The 17,469-nt window shown below is 39.0% G+C and overlaps 1 protein-coding gene across 1 annotated transcript in view; it reads left to right on the top strand.

Annotated features, from left to right (window-relative positions):
- Positions 1 to 17,469, top strand: part of PLEKHA8 (pleckstrin homology domain containing A8) — a 58,515-nt gene that overhangs the window by 21,347 nt on the left and 19,699 nt on the right. The window contains exons 3-12 of the mRNA XM_028119356.2: positions 221 to 376; positions 1,796 to 1,920; positions 5,176 to 5,334; positions 6,364 to 6,404; positions 7,896 to 8,053; positions 10,119 to 10,278; positions 10,658 to 10,743; positions 15,665 to 15,723; positions 16,108 to 16,238; positions 16,861 to 16,931. Of these exons, the coding sequence (XP_027975157.1) occupies positions 221 to 376; positions 1,796 to 1,920; positions 5,176 to 5,334; positions 6,364 to 6,404; positions 7,896 to 8,053; positions 10,119 to 10,278; positions 10,658 to 10,743; positions 15,665 to 15,723; positions 16,108 to 16,238; positions 16,861 to 16,931 (1,146 nt within the window). The remainder of the gene's footprint in view (positions 1 to 220; positions 377 to 1,795; positions 1,921 to 5,175; positions 5,335 to 6,363; positions 6,405 to 7,895; positions 8,054 to 10,118; positions 10,279 to 10,657; positions 10,744 to 15,664; positions 15,724 to 16,107; positions 16,239 to 16,860; positions 16,932 to 17,469) is intronic.

The raw sequence follows: 17,469 nt of genomic DNA on the forward strand, positions 1-17,469 counted from the left end.
GTCTTGGTGATATGTTGGAGCCAGCCAGGATTTTTCCTCTTCATCAGCAGAAGCATCGAGGAAGAGATAAACTAGGGGAGGTGGTAAGGGCTAGCTAGCATCCTCCTTTGGAAGAAGCCTTTAGCGACTTGCACCAGTTGAGCTTAAGAATTTGGTTGGGTTGGAGGCTACCCAGATAGGGCTCTTCTAGGTTTCTGACCTCCCTCTGCCTTGCTCCCAGTTCATTCTGTAGATAATACACGCATGGACCTGATAATCCCTGGGGAGCAGTATTTCTACCTGAAGGCCAGAAGTGTGGCTGAGAGACAGCGGTGGCTGGTAGCCCTGGGGTCAGCCAAGGCTTGCCTGACCGACAGTAGGACCCAGAAGGAAAAAGGTAAGTATTGATTGTCCTCTGGTCTGGGAACCTTGGGAATCACCCACTGGCATTTCTGCGTTCTCATATTTGTTATCTTGCCTCTGACCACCTAGCCAGCGTTTTGTATCATGCAAATGCCATATACCTCTGGAATTTAAACCACAGCCTATATCTAACTCTTCTCTCTTAGCATATCATAATGGAAAGATCACAGGCTTTGGAGCCAGATACAACTGGATTCAAATCATGGCTTTGTAGGTTACTGGCTTTTTGACCTTGGCGTAGGTCACTTAATCTCTCTAATCCTCAGCTTCCTCATATTTTAAAAAGAGGTAATAACCTGCATTAGAAGGGTTGCCATGAGGATTAGTAATGATATGAAATTGTTTAGTACCCAGTCTGGCACAAAGTTGATCTTTGGTAAAGAAGCCTTGGAGCAGGGTACTTTTTGTAGTAACACCCCACTTTCCCCTCCCTTTCCCTGGGGTGGGATGGATACTTAATTGTCAGGTTGCTACTGCTTACTGCTCATTAACTCATCCTCATTAGGTCTCCTGAGAACCCTGGCACAACTTTCTATATGGGCCAGGGGAAGAGTGCCAGGGTTTACTGCCTGAGCCCTAGTGCCACCTTCCCAGCCCCCATCCCCAGGATGTACACCTGAAGAGATTGGCGGGAGATGGGGGGGGGGGGGCTCTTTCTCGTAACAGGTGTGGTAGATGTGCTTGACTCTTCAAATAGACACAGGAAAATGTCCTCTTCCTTGGTTGTTTTTTAATGCTAAATCAGGAGCATATTCTAGACACTGTCAGCTTTGACTCAGATCAGATTGTAATGTGCAGCTCTTTTCATGGGAAAAAATCCAGAGGTGATAATGACTAGCTGAGCCCTCAGCGCCAGAGTAGCTGGAGCGCTGTGCTAATGAGGGAGCAGCATGTGCTCTGAGGGTGCCATTAGCCTCGATGGGTGGCATGCTGGACCTGTTCTGTGAATTAATGAGCCATCTTATTAGTGATAATTGCACGTTACAGAACAGTTTCCCAGTTTTGGCTACTGTTAGCAGATAGATAGCTATGACCCCATTTTACAGATAGGGAAAACTGTGCAGCAGATGAAACCAAACCTCTAAACCCTTGACTCTGCTCCCAGTTCTGACATGAGGGTTTGAAAAGTATGCTTTATCCTTCTTCCTATACTGGTGATCTATGCTGGTGATCATTCAGTATGTTGGCCCAAGAAATAATATAGATTACAAAAGACGAGAAATCTCCTTTTTCTGTTTTTCTTGCTCCCATTATCATCATCTGTATCTTATCTATAACCCATACCATCATCATCTGACTTTAGGTATAGGTTATATATTGCATTCTGCAGTATGCTAACTAGTAAATTCCTTATTCATCCTGGTAATTACACTATCATCATTTTGTTATTTAGAGTTTGCTGAAAACACTGAAAACTTGAAAACCAAAATGTCGGAACTAAGACTCTACTGTGACCTCCTTGTTCAGCAAGTAGATAAAACAAAAGAAGTGACCACAACTGGTGTGTCCAATTCTGAGGTAAAATATTATTTGTCTTAGTGACAGGAAAAGTAGCACCAGATGTTGCTTACAGGTAATGATTACTCTCACACATTCCTTGACTATTTTGGAATTTACTATTTTTTGGAGAAAAAATGTAACAAAATTCAACAAAGAGAAGAAATGTGTGCATTTCAGCATATGGAAGCATTTGTTTTCCTTCATGGTATGAATTCAGGATTAATTAGTTGATAACATTTGGAACCTTTAACATTGGTGCCATTAGCTTAGCTGATGTACTAAAATACGTTTTTCCCCACTTTGCATCACTTTATAAATACAGCCTTACCTGTCTAGCTGCTTCTATAGGTGTGGCTACTAACATGCCAACATCATGTCTATCAATAATGTGTACCTGTCATCTTTGATGAGACTATAACAAGATTTTATTTTATTTATCTGTTTATTTATTTTTTAAGTAAGCTCTACACCCAGCATGGGGCTTGAACTCACCACCCAGAGATCAAGAGTTGCATGCTGTATGGACTAAACCAGCCAGGCACCCCTGTAACAGGATTTTATTGGTGACATAATAATTGTGCTTTACTATAGACTGATGCTTTCAAAGTTGGAGACACAGCTTTTTTTCCTGCCCATTGTCAGTAAGGATTGCGATTTTTAATGTTTATTAATGAAGTTGTCATTTACTCATCTTAAAACATGTATTAAAACATCTCTCTGGTGTTAGGCTATGTGTTGAATGGCTCATACTACCCAGGGAAGGTCTCTCTCTACTCTCAGAGTAGTTATAATCTGAACAGCAATGCCTACAAAATGAAGAATCTATAGATTCTAATTAATGGTTTTAGTAAAAGAACATTATGCTACTAGTGGTATATGTGCTTTCAGTTTTTCTTATAAGGGTGATTTCATTCACTTCCTTTTGAGTTCTCTTATTCATTCAGCAACTGCCTTTTGTGTACAAGACACTGTGCTGGAATGGGGTGGGGAGGGGGGCGGGAGGGAGGGATACCAAAAAAACATTTCAGTCCTGCTCTTGGGATGCTTACAGTTCACAGCAGTGATTCTCAGCCCAGAGCAGTTTTGCCCCTTAGAAGACATTTGCAGTGTTCGGAGACATTTTTGGTCGTCAGGATTGAAGGAGTGCTATTGGCCTCTACTGTATGGAGGCTAGGATGCTGCTTCACGTCCTGCAGTGGGTAGGAGGAGAGCGCCCCCACCAACTTCCCCCACTCCAAAAATTCGTCAGCCCCCCATGTCAGTCGTGCCACGGGTAGGGAAACCCTGGCCTAACAGGGAAGGGAAAATGTGAACATAGCAATTTTTAATCCAAGGAGATGTTTAGAGTGCCCTGGGAACTTGCTAATGAAACTGTGGCTGTGATATTGTGATTTATAATAAATATGTATATTTGGTCTTTATAAGAGATATATATTTAGCAGATGTCCTAAAACTCTTGGAATTTCCTGTGATGAGAAAGATAAAATTGTCTTTTGTTATGTTAGTGAGATGACTTTTGGAAAGTGCCTAAGGATGGGGGCTGATTGACCCAGAACCCAACCAAGTGTTTAGAGGGTTAGAACTCTCAGATCCACCCACCCACCCCACTCTCATCTCCTGGGAAAGAAGAGAGGCTGAAGATTGAATTTAATCTCAGTGGCTGATGATTTCATCAATCATGTCTGTGCAGTGTAGCTTCCATAACCCAAAGAACGGGGTTCGGAGAGTTCCTGAGTTGGCGAACACATGGAGATTCAGGGAAAGTGGTGTGGTCAGAGAGCATAGAAGTTCTGAGCTGTTCCCAGCTGCCTTGCCCTTTGCATCTGTTTCTGGGTTGTATCCTTTTATAGTAAACTGTAGTAAACTGGCCATCTAGTAACTAGTAAAATGTTTCTCAGATCTGTGAGCAGCTCTAGCAGATTAATCAACTGAAAGGAGGAGGGGGTTAGAACCTCCAGTCTGTAGCAGATCAGTCAGAAGCACAAGTGACAACCTGGACTTGCTATTGGTATCTGAAATGAGGGGTGGGGAGCAGCCCTGTGAGAGGTGACACTGTCTTCAGGGAGATAGTGTCAGAATTGAGTTGAGTTATAGGACATCCAGCTGGTGTCAGAGAATTGTTTGGTGGTATGGGAAAACCCACACATAATTGATGTCAGAATCATAGTCGTCCACAACCAGTAACATCATTGGCTAGCTTGTTAGAAATACAAAATTGAGGAAAATATAGAGGCCACTCTTAGGAGAAAAATTCAACTGGGTAAATTTTTAAAATCTTATTGGCTTTATTCAGCAACTCATGAATCAAGCAACATCTCATCTAACAGATAAAAAGGAACTCTGAAAAGCCTTATGAGGCTAGAGATTGTTATAGACAAAATGAACAGGAACAAGAAATTCTGCTGGGCCTTTACTGATTGATTAAAGCAGGGTTACTTTCTTCATGTGGAGCAAAAGGAAATCTTGGAGCTGGGTCAGGTAACTTGTGCTGATTGGTTGACCTAGGCCTGCCTTTTTTGGGACAACCAGGCATAGGAACTGAAGTTTTTGGTTTGCTGATGTGAGGCTTAGCATGAGCGACTCCATCTTGGGCCTGGTCTGGTTTCTTTTATACCATTAAGATGTGTTTACTATACACTCTAGTCAGGGTATGGCCTCAGTTTCCTGAACAACGTATTAATATCAGTATTCAGGGGAAAAACACCCTGAACAGGTAAAATAACCGGGAGAACAAGTGATTAGCTATTCAAAAGAATTGCAGTTGCTAAAAGCTCTTAAACTCATCTGTACCAAAAGCCAAAAACCCCATTCTGAAAGTAAATAATGAATGATTTATGGTTTCTAATTCTTCTATTCTGGAACCTCATTTTTACTCAGGCAGTGGGAGACATTTTTCCATTGATTCCACTGGTCTTCAGTCCGTGTGATTCCCTGATTCATGCCTGCCACCCCTTATAGACTGGAAACTCCCTGAGGGCTGTGCCGAGCACCTGGCACAGTGCTAGCATATAATACTTTTGAATTGAAAGAAGTTGTTGCCTTCAGCTGGAACGGTGGGGGGAGAGTGTGAAGGGTCAGATGGAGGCTTTATAGGGCTAGTAAATAAAGTGGACTCAGTATTTTCCTTTTGTAAATGATGTACATATTTGTCCTTCAAAATAGGTGGGTACATTATTACTACATTGTGGATAAAAACCTCTTAAGGACATTCCACCATTGGGGTCTTTCTTTTTTGGCAAGGTAAAGGAATCTTCCACTCTCGTTGTTTCGTAGGAAGGAATTGATGTGGGAACTCTGCTGAAATCAACCTGCAATACTTTTCTGAAGACTTTGGAAGAATGCATGCAGATCGCAAACGCAGCCTTTACCTCTGAGCTACTCTATCGCACTCCCCCAGGTTCACCACAGCTGGCCATGCTCAAGTCCAACAAGGTAAAAGCCAGCTCAGCTTGGCAGCACCAGGACATAATGAAAAGACGAAAAGTTAAAAAGTGATCTAGTGAACCATGTTATCCATCACCCTTTGGTGACTGAGAAAGACATTTTTTTAGTGGCCTTCCCTTTATGTCCACTTACGTATTTCTGCCCTCAGTCCTCCGTATCCATTTATTTTTAGCAATTTTACCACCTAAACCTGTGTCTGATGTAACTAGGCTCTTTTCAGCCTCCTTGTCCAGCAAATCTTGCCAAGATTTGTGGTGACCTTCTAACTAGTTACTTTCAGCCTAACCCTTCCAGGCTGCCGACGGTAGTTCTATTCGTGAAGTATAAACTGGACCACTTTACCTAAACTTCTCAGTGCCTCCCTCGTTGCCAAAGGTTAATGTCAAAACTTCTTAACCCATTCCCACACCCCCAGCCTCATGCTCTGTCATTACCTGGCTGAACATACTAACTGCATAGAGCCCCCCTGACATCTTCACACCATTTCCCAATGCCAAGAATGTTGTTCTCACTTGTCTTCCCCTAGTTAGCACTTCCCCGTCCTTCAGTATTTAATCTCTCCTTCCCTGAATCCCTCAGTTGGGCTAGGAGCTCCTCCTCTATGCATGCCCCTATTTTTTAGGGTTACTCTTTATTGAAATTACCTTAAGGGTAGGAACCCTCATACTGTTTATCTTTATACTTTTAGTGTTTGAAACAATGCTGCATCATAATATTTAATGAACATAACTAAAATTATGAGAAAGCCAACCACCAAGGGTTTGGCTATGGTAATTAGATCCTTCAAAAGAGCCATCTTCCTTTTCCTTAGAAATATGGGTACACTTATTTGAAAACATACAAAGGACCGGTTAAGATCAATGACTCCCTTCTTTTGGGAGGATCTAAAATTGTTCCTGTTGAGTGGGGCAGTTATGTTATGCTCATATTTATCACTTTTATATGTGATGAAACTCTAAATATGCTCTGTTGGAAGTTTAACATGAAGCTTTCTTTTTTTTTTTGCTTCTTTTAAAGATGAAACATCCTATTATACCGATTCATAATTCATTGGAAAGGTACAGTAACTATTTTGGTTTTTTCTTCTTTCTAAAAATAAATGTTTTTATTGTTTAAAAAAAAAGAATATTTTGATCATGATTTGAGATAATACCAGAAGGAAACAGTATCTGATTTTCCTCTTCGGGGTGAGCTTGAAGCAATGCAGACCTTTCACTTAGCACAGACTACCTGGGAAGTTTGCATTTTCCCTCAGGTATGGATGGACCTGCCCACCACATGTGGTAACTTTTAATTGCTCTAGTGTGCTGAGGGTTGGAACCTCCTCTCTTGTGGAGGAGCCTGGCATTAACTTAAATGTGCTTTTATCCAGAAAAGACAGTACTATTTTGTTTTATTTAAAAGTAAAAATGTTAGGTAGCCTTACAACTTATAAAAAAACAACTTAATATCAAAATCTAAATTTCTTCCTCTAATTGCTCCTTCAATTTTAGAAAAAAATACACATTTACATAGTTGTGTTCCTATTATTTGGGGTCTTTAATTCAGTTACTATTTTATATAAGCATTCCCGTATTTTGACATACTCCATATATTTGTCCTTTCAGATTACTATTTAACATTTCATCTCTTTGTATACTATTGTTTGCTTTAGTACAAGGATTGTTCCAGTTTGGTTAATATTTTTATCTTGTTCTAAATATTTCTACTAGAAAAAGAGTAGACTTTTTTCTCATGACATTTCCTTAATAAACACCTACATTTTTAATTGCTAAGTTGAAATATGGCATTTCTTTAGGAAAAAAACAAATGCTTTTCCTGGAGTCACCATATAGCTTGGACCCTTTCCCTTTGTTTTTATTAGGAGAAAATATTTTTGTTCTAATTCGGTTGGATCTAATCACTTACAAGATGTTATGATTGTCCCTTCAACAGAATTAGCTGTTCCACTTGCATGTTAAAAAGGCTTTTCTGTTACCCTGAAGAGCAACAGATCCTCAGGAGGTATCCTGTGTCCTCCTGGGTTTTTTCTGTCAGACATACTTTGCAGGGAGTATTCTCCCCTGACCACAGCATGTAGCTTCTAGACAGTTAAGTGATAGGCAAACATATAGGAGTGGCCAATGATTTTGACTGCTGAAGAGAGAAAAAAACTTCCCAGGGAGGAGCTGAGGAAAGTGAGAAAAGTGTTAAATGTGTACGGGTAGAAAGCTGATTGAAAACCAAAGAGCTGTCAATGAGTATTTCCTGTTGCTGGTGGGGAGCAGGAAGTTAGTCACCTGAGGGTCCTTGAGAAGCCAGGAATGGCTCTTTGATTTCAGAACCTCAGTTGGGAGACAGGCCTGCTCCCATCACAGGCGGATACCTGTCTAGGAGGCAGGAGGCTGAGAGGTTTGGCTGATTCAACAATACTGGTTTTTAATCACTGTTAAAAGGAGTTGGTGCTTGTGAACCCCTCCCTCCTTTCTCAGAATAAGATCTACCTGGGCAATCTATTTAAGACCAAATAATTGGACTTTTTGGCTTTTCTCCTTATAAAAAATTTTCAGGCAAATGGAGTTGAATAGTTGTGAAAATGGATCTTTACATATGGAAATAAATGCTGATGAAGAAATCCTAATGAAAAATAAGAGCTCCTTATATTTGAAACCTGCAGAGATAGATTGCAGCATATCAAGTGAAGAAAATACAGATCATAATATAACAGGTAAAAACAAAAGTAAAGTATGAAACAAACCATTGAGCCCAAACCATTGATCTTGGGAGTTGGATTGTATATCCATGATGTGATACTTGATAGGGATTGGCCTCAAGACAGTATACTAGTAGGGGTGCCTGGGTGGCTCAGTCGTTAGGTATCTGCCTTCGGCTCAGGTCATGATCTCAGGGTCCTGGGATTGAGCCCCGCATCGGGCTCCCTGCTCAGCGGGAAGCCTGCTTCTCCCTCTCCCACTCCCCCTGCTTGTGTACCCCCTCTCGCTGTGTCTCTCTCTGTCAAATAAATAAAATCTTAAAAAAAAAAAAAAGACAGTATACTAGTAGCTAGTAAGGCAGACATTAGCTTGGTAACACAGGTCACTTGACCACATGTGGTGCCATCCCATCCGACCCAGTGTTGAAAAGGCAGAATGGAGAGGTTTTTTCCCACTCACTGTTCTTATCTGTGATGTCTGTGGGCTGTGGTGAGCAGCAGCTGTCTGTGCTGACTTTGTAGAAAATATGAGTGCTTCATTGGCCTTCTACTCTAAGTCTCAAAATCCTTTGAACTTAAAAACTATGATGTCAGACTTAACAGAGCATAAAGGTGTGGCAGTTCAGGTTGCTCTCCTCATTTCTGGCAAGGCCAGAGAATGGCAGAATTCACCAACCCACCCATCAGGTTTTCACTCAGCCTTCTCTGTGTCCATCAAGCCCAAGTCCCACATTTCAGGTAATAGCTTGTAGTTGAAAATGCCACCATTTCAAATTTGCTAATTCCATTGGCTCTAACCACTAAAACCAGCTTCAGATTAGTCCAAGACAACCGTATTAGAGCTTTTATTTGTGTTGTGTTTAATAAATATTTTTGAAAATAAAATTTTAAACAAGTTTCTTGCTCCTCTCCCCTGAAATAAGACCCTGTTTTTTCCAGATGAGTTGGGGAGAAAGAAGATGCATTTCATAGCTGTTAATCCGAGGCAAGCAATCCACTGAATCACTGAAGTTTTATCCCCTGAGTAAATAATAAAGATAGGAGATTTTCTGTGGAAACAGTACTGTTCTTTGACCAATAATTTTACTTCTAGGAATTTGTCTCCAGGGAATAGTCAAGTTTAAGGACAAATGTATGTGGACAGGGATATTCTTTATGACATTACAATTGATTCTCATTATTCATGGTTGTGTTCTATGAAGTTACTGCAGACACTGAACCATTGCTTCTAGGGGAAATACAGAGTTTGGTCCCTACAAACCTCTGTTCACATTTTGGTCAACTGATCAGTATATAGACTTGTTTTATGTGTGTTTCTGTTTAAAGACACCTTATTTAATATGTATTGTTGATTCATTAACATTGATCCCACGGCCAACAGTACTATCACTCATGCCTGAATGAAGCTTACCTGACACATGTCTTTTCTCCATAAGGCACATCACAGCCTTCTTACACGTAGAAACAGTAGATAGCACTACACTTGGAGGCATCTGTAAACAGCAAAATCAATAACAAAATGCACAAAGCATGACCCTACAGAAACACCCTTGTGTATAGTATAAGAACCAAAGCAAGAAGGCAAACTGTTACCATGTTTGACCTTAGCTGGGAACATGTATGTCAGGCGACTCAAATTTTTCACCATCTACACATGTCTAGAAATGACTGCAGATGTGCCACAAGCATCGATTTTAGGATTACAAATAAACTATCATGAGAAGGCAAATTCACAAATACAGAATATGCTAATAATGGGGATTGACTGTATTTATAACACTAAAATTTTAGAAACCACCTAAGTGCCCTGCACATGAGCTTGATGCAATATATATGGTCATTAAAATCACATTTTAAAGAGTATTGAATGATAATGAGAATATTCCTGATAAACTGTTGAGTGAAAACAAGCAGGATACAAACTTACATATATTTAAACCCAATTTTATTTGTGTATATAGTATTTCACTGATTTTTATTTCTGTAAACTTCTCTGTTTTAGAAATATTCAACAATGAATATATATTAATTTTTGTAGCATGTAAATAATAGTTTAGTAATAGGTATTTTCTATGTGTAGTCCAAGGTGAGATCATGAAGGAAGAAGGAGAGGACAACCTGGGAAATCATGACAGCAGCTTAGCACAGCCTGCATCAGACTCCTCAAGTAGCTCTCCGGAATCCCACTGGGAAGAAGACCAAGAAATCATCCCAACTTTCTTTAGTACCATGAATACCAGGTATTCTATACTTTCTAAAATCAGGGACAGTTGGATACCAGCTTCCCTTCTGGAAAATCAATCATGGTGTTCCTTTCAGGTGATGGCATAGTCTAACAGAACAGAGGATATGGTATACTAAGTATCTGCTTTACCTTTCTGAAGCAGTGAGGAATTGGATTATGAGACTATACCCTGAACACATTTTAGCTTGCTTTGGTAGATTATCTTTGGAAAATGATTTTATTGGACCATATTATAATAGAAGAACAGTCACTGAAATCAGACCAAGTGACTTGCTCTACAGAGGGGCAACTGTTTTCATGACTACCTCTGAACTGCAGAGAGTGTTAATGTTGTATTTTCAATCTTTCCCCTTCTGTGTCACCAAATTGTTTAGCTTTAGTGACATTGAACTTCTGGAAGACAGTGGCATTCCCACAGAAGCATTCTTGGCGTCCTGTTATGCTGTGGTTCCAGTATTAGGTAAGATTACTGCATTTGTCTTAAATTCATTAGTCTCTAGACTCTGTCTCACTGCTGTTATTTTGTAGTAGAAATATCCTGAACTATATGTACAGTGAAATGACCCTTCTTGGCTACCTCTCCATATCACCAGCCACATGCAATTAAAACTGTATGGTCTTGAGCATTATTGCATATTTGCTTTTTATTCCTACCTATGAATAAGTATTGACCACAGAGTAGTATAAGGATAAAAGGGAATTTTATTTTCAAGAAATCATACTTAAAAGCAAGAGTAAAAGTAGTTGAGGAACAGACCTTCAAATCCATTGGTATAATGATACCAGTTAAAACATTTTTTGCAGGGGCGCCTGGGGGTCTCAGTCGTTGGGCGTCTGCCCTCAGCTCGGGTCATGATCCCAGGGTCTTGGGATCGAGCCCCGCTTCGGGCTCCCTGCTTGGCGGGGAGCTTACTTTTCCCTCTCCCACTCCCCCTGCCTATTTTCCTTCTCTCACTGTGTCTCTCTCTGTTAAATAAATAAATAAAAATCTTTAAAAAAAATTTTTTTTTGCATAGATTTAAAAATTATATGTATAAATTTAAGTTCCAATTACATTTACTTTTTATATAGTCAGTAGAACAGACATCACTAATGTGTTGAAATTTGTTTTATGAGCTATTCAGCTATGCATCTTTTTTTAATTCATGTTTTAAAAATTTTACATATCTTTTTTGGAATTGAGATATAACTTACATAGAACTTAAGTATTACGATTCAGTAAGTTTTGACAAACACATGTACCCCTATGTAATCCATATATATCCCTATTAAGATGTAAAATGTTTTCATCACCCCAAAATGTTCCCTGTGCCAGTCAACCCACAACTATCACCCAGCGCAAGGCAACTATTTTACTGATTTCTGTCACCATAGATTAGTTTTGCCTTTTCTAAAGTCTCATATAAGAGAATCATACTATCTACTCTTTTGCATCTGTTTTTTTCTCTTTCAGTGTAATGTTTTCATCCTTATTGTTAAATGTAGCAGTAGTTCATTACTTTTTATTGCAGAATAGTATTCTATTAAATGAATATACAATTTGTTTATTCATTCTTCTATTGATGGATGGACATTTGGGTAGTTTCTTATTGGGCTATTATAAATGAAATTGCTCTGAATATTTTTGTGTCTGTGGGCATATTTTTTCGTATCTTGAGTAAATACCTAGGAGTAGAATTGCCAATTCACTGGGTTCATCTGTTTAACTTTATAGAAAGTGATTACACAGTCATACAGTTCCAACAACAATGTATGAGTATTCTGGTTGCTTCACATCTTCACTAACAGTTGGTTGGTATTGAGGTTTTTTTTGTCTGGCTGTTCCTCTAAATGTTTAATGGTATCATTGTGGCTTTAACTTGTGTTGGGGAGGAAGAAATTTACTCTGCCCCCAAGGTCCTTCTGGCTGGACCAAGAATCAAATTGACATGAGATAGAGTAACAGGAGAAAATCAGATTTAATTCTGTACATACAGAGAATCCACACAGATATGAAATTTCCAAAGATAGGGAACATGAGGCTTATATGACATCCTGGCCTAAGGAAAGAGGTAGGGGCCTGGAGGTGGGGATACAAAGAGGAGGAAAACCATTAGTTGGAAGATGAGATGGTTGGAAAACCAAGGCTGTCCTGTTAATGCGCATAAGTCTCTTAAGTAAAGAGGAATCTGTTAATTGCATTCTTCCTGGGACAGGCTTTCCTTTCCAATGTAAATTTAAGCAGTCAGGGGGAAGGTAAAGAATTTTTCCTGAATCTGCTGGGTTTTGATTGCTTTTAACTCAATAATCTTCACATTCAAGTGGCCCACCTTGGGGTGCCCTTGCCCTTTACACTTCCCCGATGACTAATGATGTTAAGCACTTTTTTATATAATTATTGGCCATTGCTGTCTCCTTCATTGTGAAGTCTTTTCAAGTCTTTAATCCATTTTTAAAAGTTGGTTAATGTTCTTTGTATTGAGTTGTAAGCATTCACTATATATTCTCAAAAGCATTCCATTGTAGACATCATGATGAATATTTTCCCCCAACTATGGCTTTCTTTCCTTGATGTCTTTGAAGAGCAGTTTTTCATTTTCATGAATTCCAGTGTATCTATTTTCTTTCTATATATACTAACTATAAAGTTAGTACTTCCAGTGCCCTAAGAAATCTTTGTTTACACCCAAGTCATGAAGATATTCTCATGTGTTTTCTATTCCCTTTAGTCTTGATTTATTTACAGAGAGAGACACAGTGAGAGAGGGAACACAAGCAGGGGGAGTGGGAGAGGGAGAAGCAGGCCTCCCGCGGAGCAGGGAGCCCGATGTAGGGCTCGATCCCAGGACCCTGGGATCATGACCTGAGCCGAAGGCAGACGCTTAATGACTGAGCCACCCAGGTGCCCCTTTAGTCTTGATTTTATGTTTACATTTATACATCTTGGAATTAATTTTTGTATATGGTGTGAGGTAAGGGTTGAGTTTTTTTTTTTCTTTATGATATCTGGCTGTTCAAAGACCATTTCTTGAAAAAAACATTATTTTCCCTTTTATACTATTTTGGCAGCTGTGTTGAAAATCAGTGGGAACTTTTAGGTGTGGGTCTGTTTCTGGACTCTGTCTTCTGTCCCAGTGGTCTGGTTATTTTTTTTTATGCTAATACTTAATATTGTCTTAATTACTGTGCCTTTATAATAAAGCTTGAAATCAGATAATGTAAGTCTTCCAATTTTGTTCTTTTTCAAGATTTTGGCAATTGTAGGTCTTTTGCATGTCCATATAGCTTTCCAGTTTCTATTTAAAAACCTATTGGGATTTCAATTAAGATTATATTGAATCTTTAAACCAATTAGGAGGAAGTTTACATCTTAAACAATTTTGAGACTTCTAATCCCAGAACGTGCTATATCTCTCCATTTACTTTGGTCTTCTTTATTTTCACAATGTTTTGTATAGTTCTTAGTGTAGAGGTTGATATAAGAAAGATGTTAGGGTTCGAAGCCGATGGCTAAGAATTCTTGAGGCGTCTTTGGCGCAAAAAGGTGGTTTTATTAAAGCATGAGGACAGAACCCGTTGGGGAGAAAGAGCGGCACCGGGGTCATGAGGAGCGGCCCATTATATACTTTCAAGTTGGGAGGGGGGTGGGGATAGTGTAAGTCTCTAAGGAATTTGGAAGCAAGGTTTCCAGAACCTTGAGGGGCTAGCTGTTGTTGGGAAAAGGTCATTTACATCTGAAGGGTCTCATGACTAAGGTTTTATTAATCATGTATATTAGTGGGCCATATGCTTGGGGATGATTGCCAACACATATCTTGGGGGGTTAGAGATAAAGGAAGTTTCCAAAGGAATTTTTATATGTTGAAGTAGACTTACAGGATCTTGCGCGGTGGGTTCGGGCTAGGATTGCCTTTTGCCCTTAGCAAGGTGTTAACATCGAGGCAGTTGAGTCCCTAGAAGAATGTCACTGCCTGTTTCAAGGACTTGTCAGTGGGCTCTAGGTAGTAAGGAAATTTAATAATTTTTCTTCTGCCTTTGTTTCGCACACCAGAGGTCTTACACAGTTTTTGTTAGGGATACATTTTAGAATTTTTTGATTCTTTTTCTTTTTAAGATTTTATTTATTTATTTGACAGACAGCGAGAAAGGGAACACAAGCCGGGGAAGTGGGAGAGGGAGAAGCAGGCTTCCCACTGAGCAGGAAGCCCGATGCAGGACTCTGATCCTGGGACTCCAGGATCATGACCTGAGCCGAAGGCAGACGCTTAATAACTGAGCCACCTAGGTGCCCCAGAATTTTGATTCTTTTTTTTTTTTTAAAGGTTTTATTTGACAGAGAGAGACACAGCGAGAGAGGGAACACAAGCAGGGGGAGTGGGAGAGGGAGAAGCAGGCTTCCCGCCGAGCAGGGAGCCCGATGCGGGACTTGATCCCAGGACCCTGGGATCATGACCTGAGCTGAAGGCAGTCGCTTAACGACTCAGCCACCCAGGCACCCTCCAGAATTTTGATTTCTTGATGCTATTGTAAAGAGTATTTATTTTTCCAATTGTTTGTTGGTAGCATACAGATACAACTGACTTTTGTGTTTGAGTAGTTTTTTATAATCATGAGTGAGTTAATTTTATAAAATACATTTTCAGCATTTATTGAAATTGTGGGTTTTTTCCCTGTACTTTTATATATAGTGAATTACATTGTTTGAATAAATTTACATGTATTATCTTAACTATTCGTTTCTACCATCGTACTATTTATTTTCTATTTGTCCTATCTGTTCTTTGTTGCTTTTTTATTTTTCTTAAATTCTAGCCAATTACTCAATTATTTTTTATTCTGTTTTATTTCCTGTTTTAGCTTTTCATTTGTTCCTTTATATTTGTTCCTGTCTCGGTTCCCCCCCCTTTTTTTTCCAATCAATCAAGTATTTTTTAGAATTCCATTATTTTTTCTCTTCTGGCTTTTTAGCTGTACCCCTTTGTTATTTTTTTAGTTGTTCTTGTCCAACAGAAATATTTGAACCATATATATGATTTTAAATTTTCTAACAGACACAATAAATAGTAAAACAAAACAGATAAAACTATTTTTAAACTAATTTCAATAATATATTTTATATAACCTAGTATATCCAAAATAGTATTTCAATATGTAATCAATATAAAGGAATCATCAATGAGATATTTTGCATTATTTTTTTGATATTGAGTCTTTGAAATCTAGTATGTATTTTGTGATGACTGTATCTTAGAAGCCTTTGAAAACTTATGTTTGGAAAATGATTTAAAAACAGGAAATAAAAGTTTTGGGGAGAAAAACATGCTAAATTTTTTGTTACTATAAAAATATTTGCCATTTAAGAAAATTGCTTTTTCAAAGATGTTTTCAATCTTTTCCTCTAGACAAACTTGGCCCTACGGTGTTTGCTCCTGTTAAAATGGATCTTGTTGGAAATATTAAGGTGAATATACTAGCATATCTCTATGGAGACCATACATTTGGAGGGAGTAGTGCATGAAATCTCATTCAGAAACACGTAATTGTTGAGTTTTATACTCAAGATGAAAAGTATAGGCCAGCTGTGAGAAAGGTTCTGAGGCAGAAAAAAATACTTTAAAAACAGTACTTTAAAGCCTTGAGACTATTTAATTCTAGCTTAAGCCTTATAAAAATTCTCAAACAAGAACACATTACCTTGAAAACAAAAGAAAAAAGGTAATAGAGGCTTAATTTATTTTGATTTCTTAAAAGCCTGCTTGACAAGCTTATCAGTCTCAATACTATACCGATTTACTTGATAGCTTTAGCATTTTTAACTTAGATTGTTTCCCTGCTTTTCCTGCAGAAAGTAAATCAGAAGTATATAACCAACAAGGAAGAGTTCACCACCCTCCAGAAGATAGTGCTGCATGAAGTGGAGGCCGACGTAGCCCAGGTTAGGAACTCAGCTACAGAAGCCCTCTTGTGGCTGAAGAGGTGAGGCAGCTGGGATGGGGCAGCAGTTGAAATCCAGCTCAGTTGAAATGCTACCAGCAAAAAAAGTATTATGCAAAGACTACTTCTGAGTGGAGGATCTAACACAATAACCTTTTCTAGAAGGCCTGATGAATAGAACACCAACTCTTTTTTTCCTCCCTTCTGATGAACATTGTTAATATTAACAGTGTATATAAGAAAGGAATCGTAAAGGATGATAGAGTTGACTGGTTCTCTTTAAGTCGGTAGTAGATCACAAACTTCGGTAGCATCCGAATCACCTGAAGGGCTTTCTTAAGAACACAGATTGCTCCACTCCAGACTCAGACTTTCTGACTCAGTAAGTCTGGAGTGGGAGCCCAGAACTAGCATTGCCAAGTTCCCACTGGCCCCAGGACCACTTTTTGGAAACCACTGTTTAGGTAGATCAGATGAGAAGGGTCTAGAGTAAACTAAAAGGAAATGACAGGGAAGAAAGTCAGAAAGGACTGCCATGTGACTTAACCTGTTTGCTGCAATATTTAAGATATTATTGAAGAAGACACTGATGTCTGCCATTTCTTTATACCCATTCAATGTAAGTGAACTTTGAAAATAATATTTCTTCCTCTTTTTGTTTTAGAGGTCTCAAATTTTTGAAGGGATTTTTGACAGAAGTGAAAAATGGAGAAAAGGATATCCAGACAGCCTTGAGTAAGTATCCTTTACATTTTGTTCATTGCACTGAGTAGGATATGGAATGGAGACCCCTAGAGGCAGCATATAGGGGAAAATTTCTGCTTTTCCGAAGTTGATTTTGTTTTTTTCTACTTGATTATTATTGTTTGTTTCTTATATGCTCTGTTAAAAAAAACCCCATGAGATAATGACCTCGTAATGTAGATCTAACTTATTAAAAATCAGTATATCTTAAAGAAGAGCTAAATTAATGGAGAGCCATCTCAATAGGAAAGCCTAATATTTTTAAGAAGTGAGTTCTTCCTACATTAATCTTCAAATACAGGGCAGTTCTCCAAAATCAATATCCCAAGAGAAGCTAGTTTTAGAGACCATAACAGGGAGGGTTTGGGGAACCCTAGGAATTTGCTCTGGAGTGAGAGAAAGGGTGGATCATCATCGTCATCATCTTGTACTCCTTAAATGCCTCGTGTTTGTAGTGGTAGAGCTGAGACCAGGATGAAGGCCTTGGTCAAAGGTCATCCTGTATCTTCAGCATCTTTTAGCAGGGACT

The sequence above is a fragment of the Eumetopias jubatus genome, unplaced genomic scaffold (assembly GCF_037043125.1).
Source record: "Eumetopias jubatus isolate StellerSeaLion01/CBP00866 unplaced genomic scaffold, mEumJub1_p1.0 scaffold_14, whole genome shotgun sequence".
In the NCBI taxonomy this organism is placed as follows: domain Eukaryota; kingdom Metazoa; phylum Chordata; class Mammalia; order Carnivora; family Otariidae; genus Eumetopias; species Eumetopias jubatus.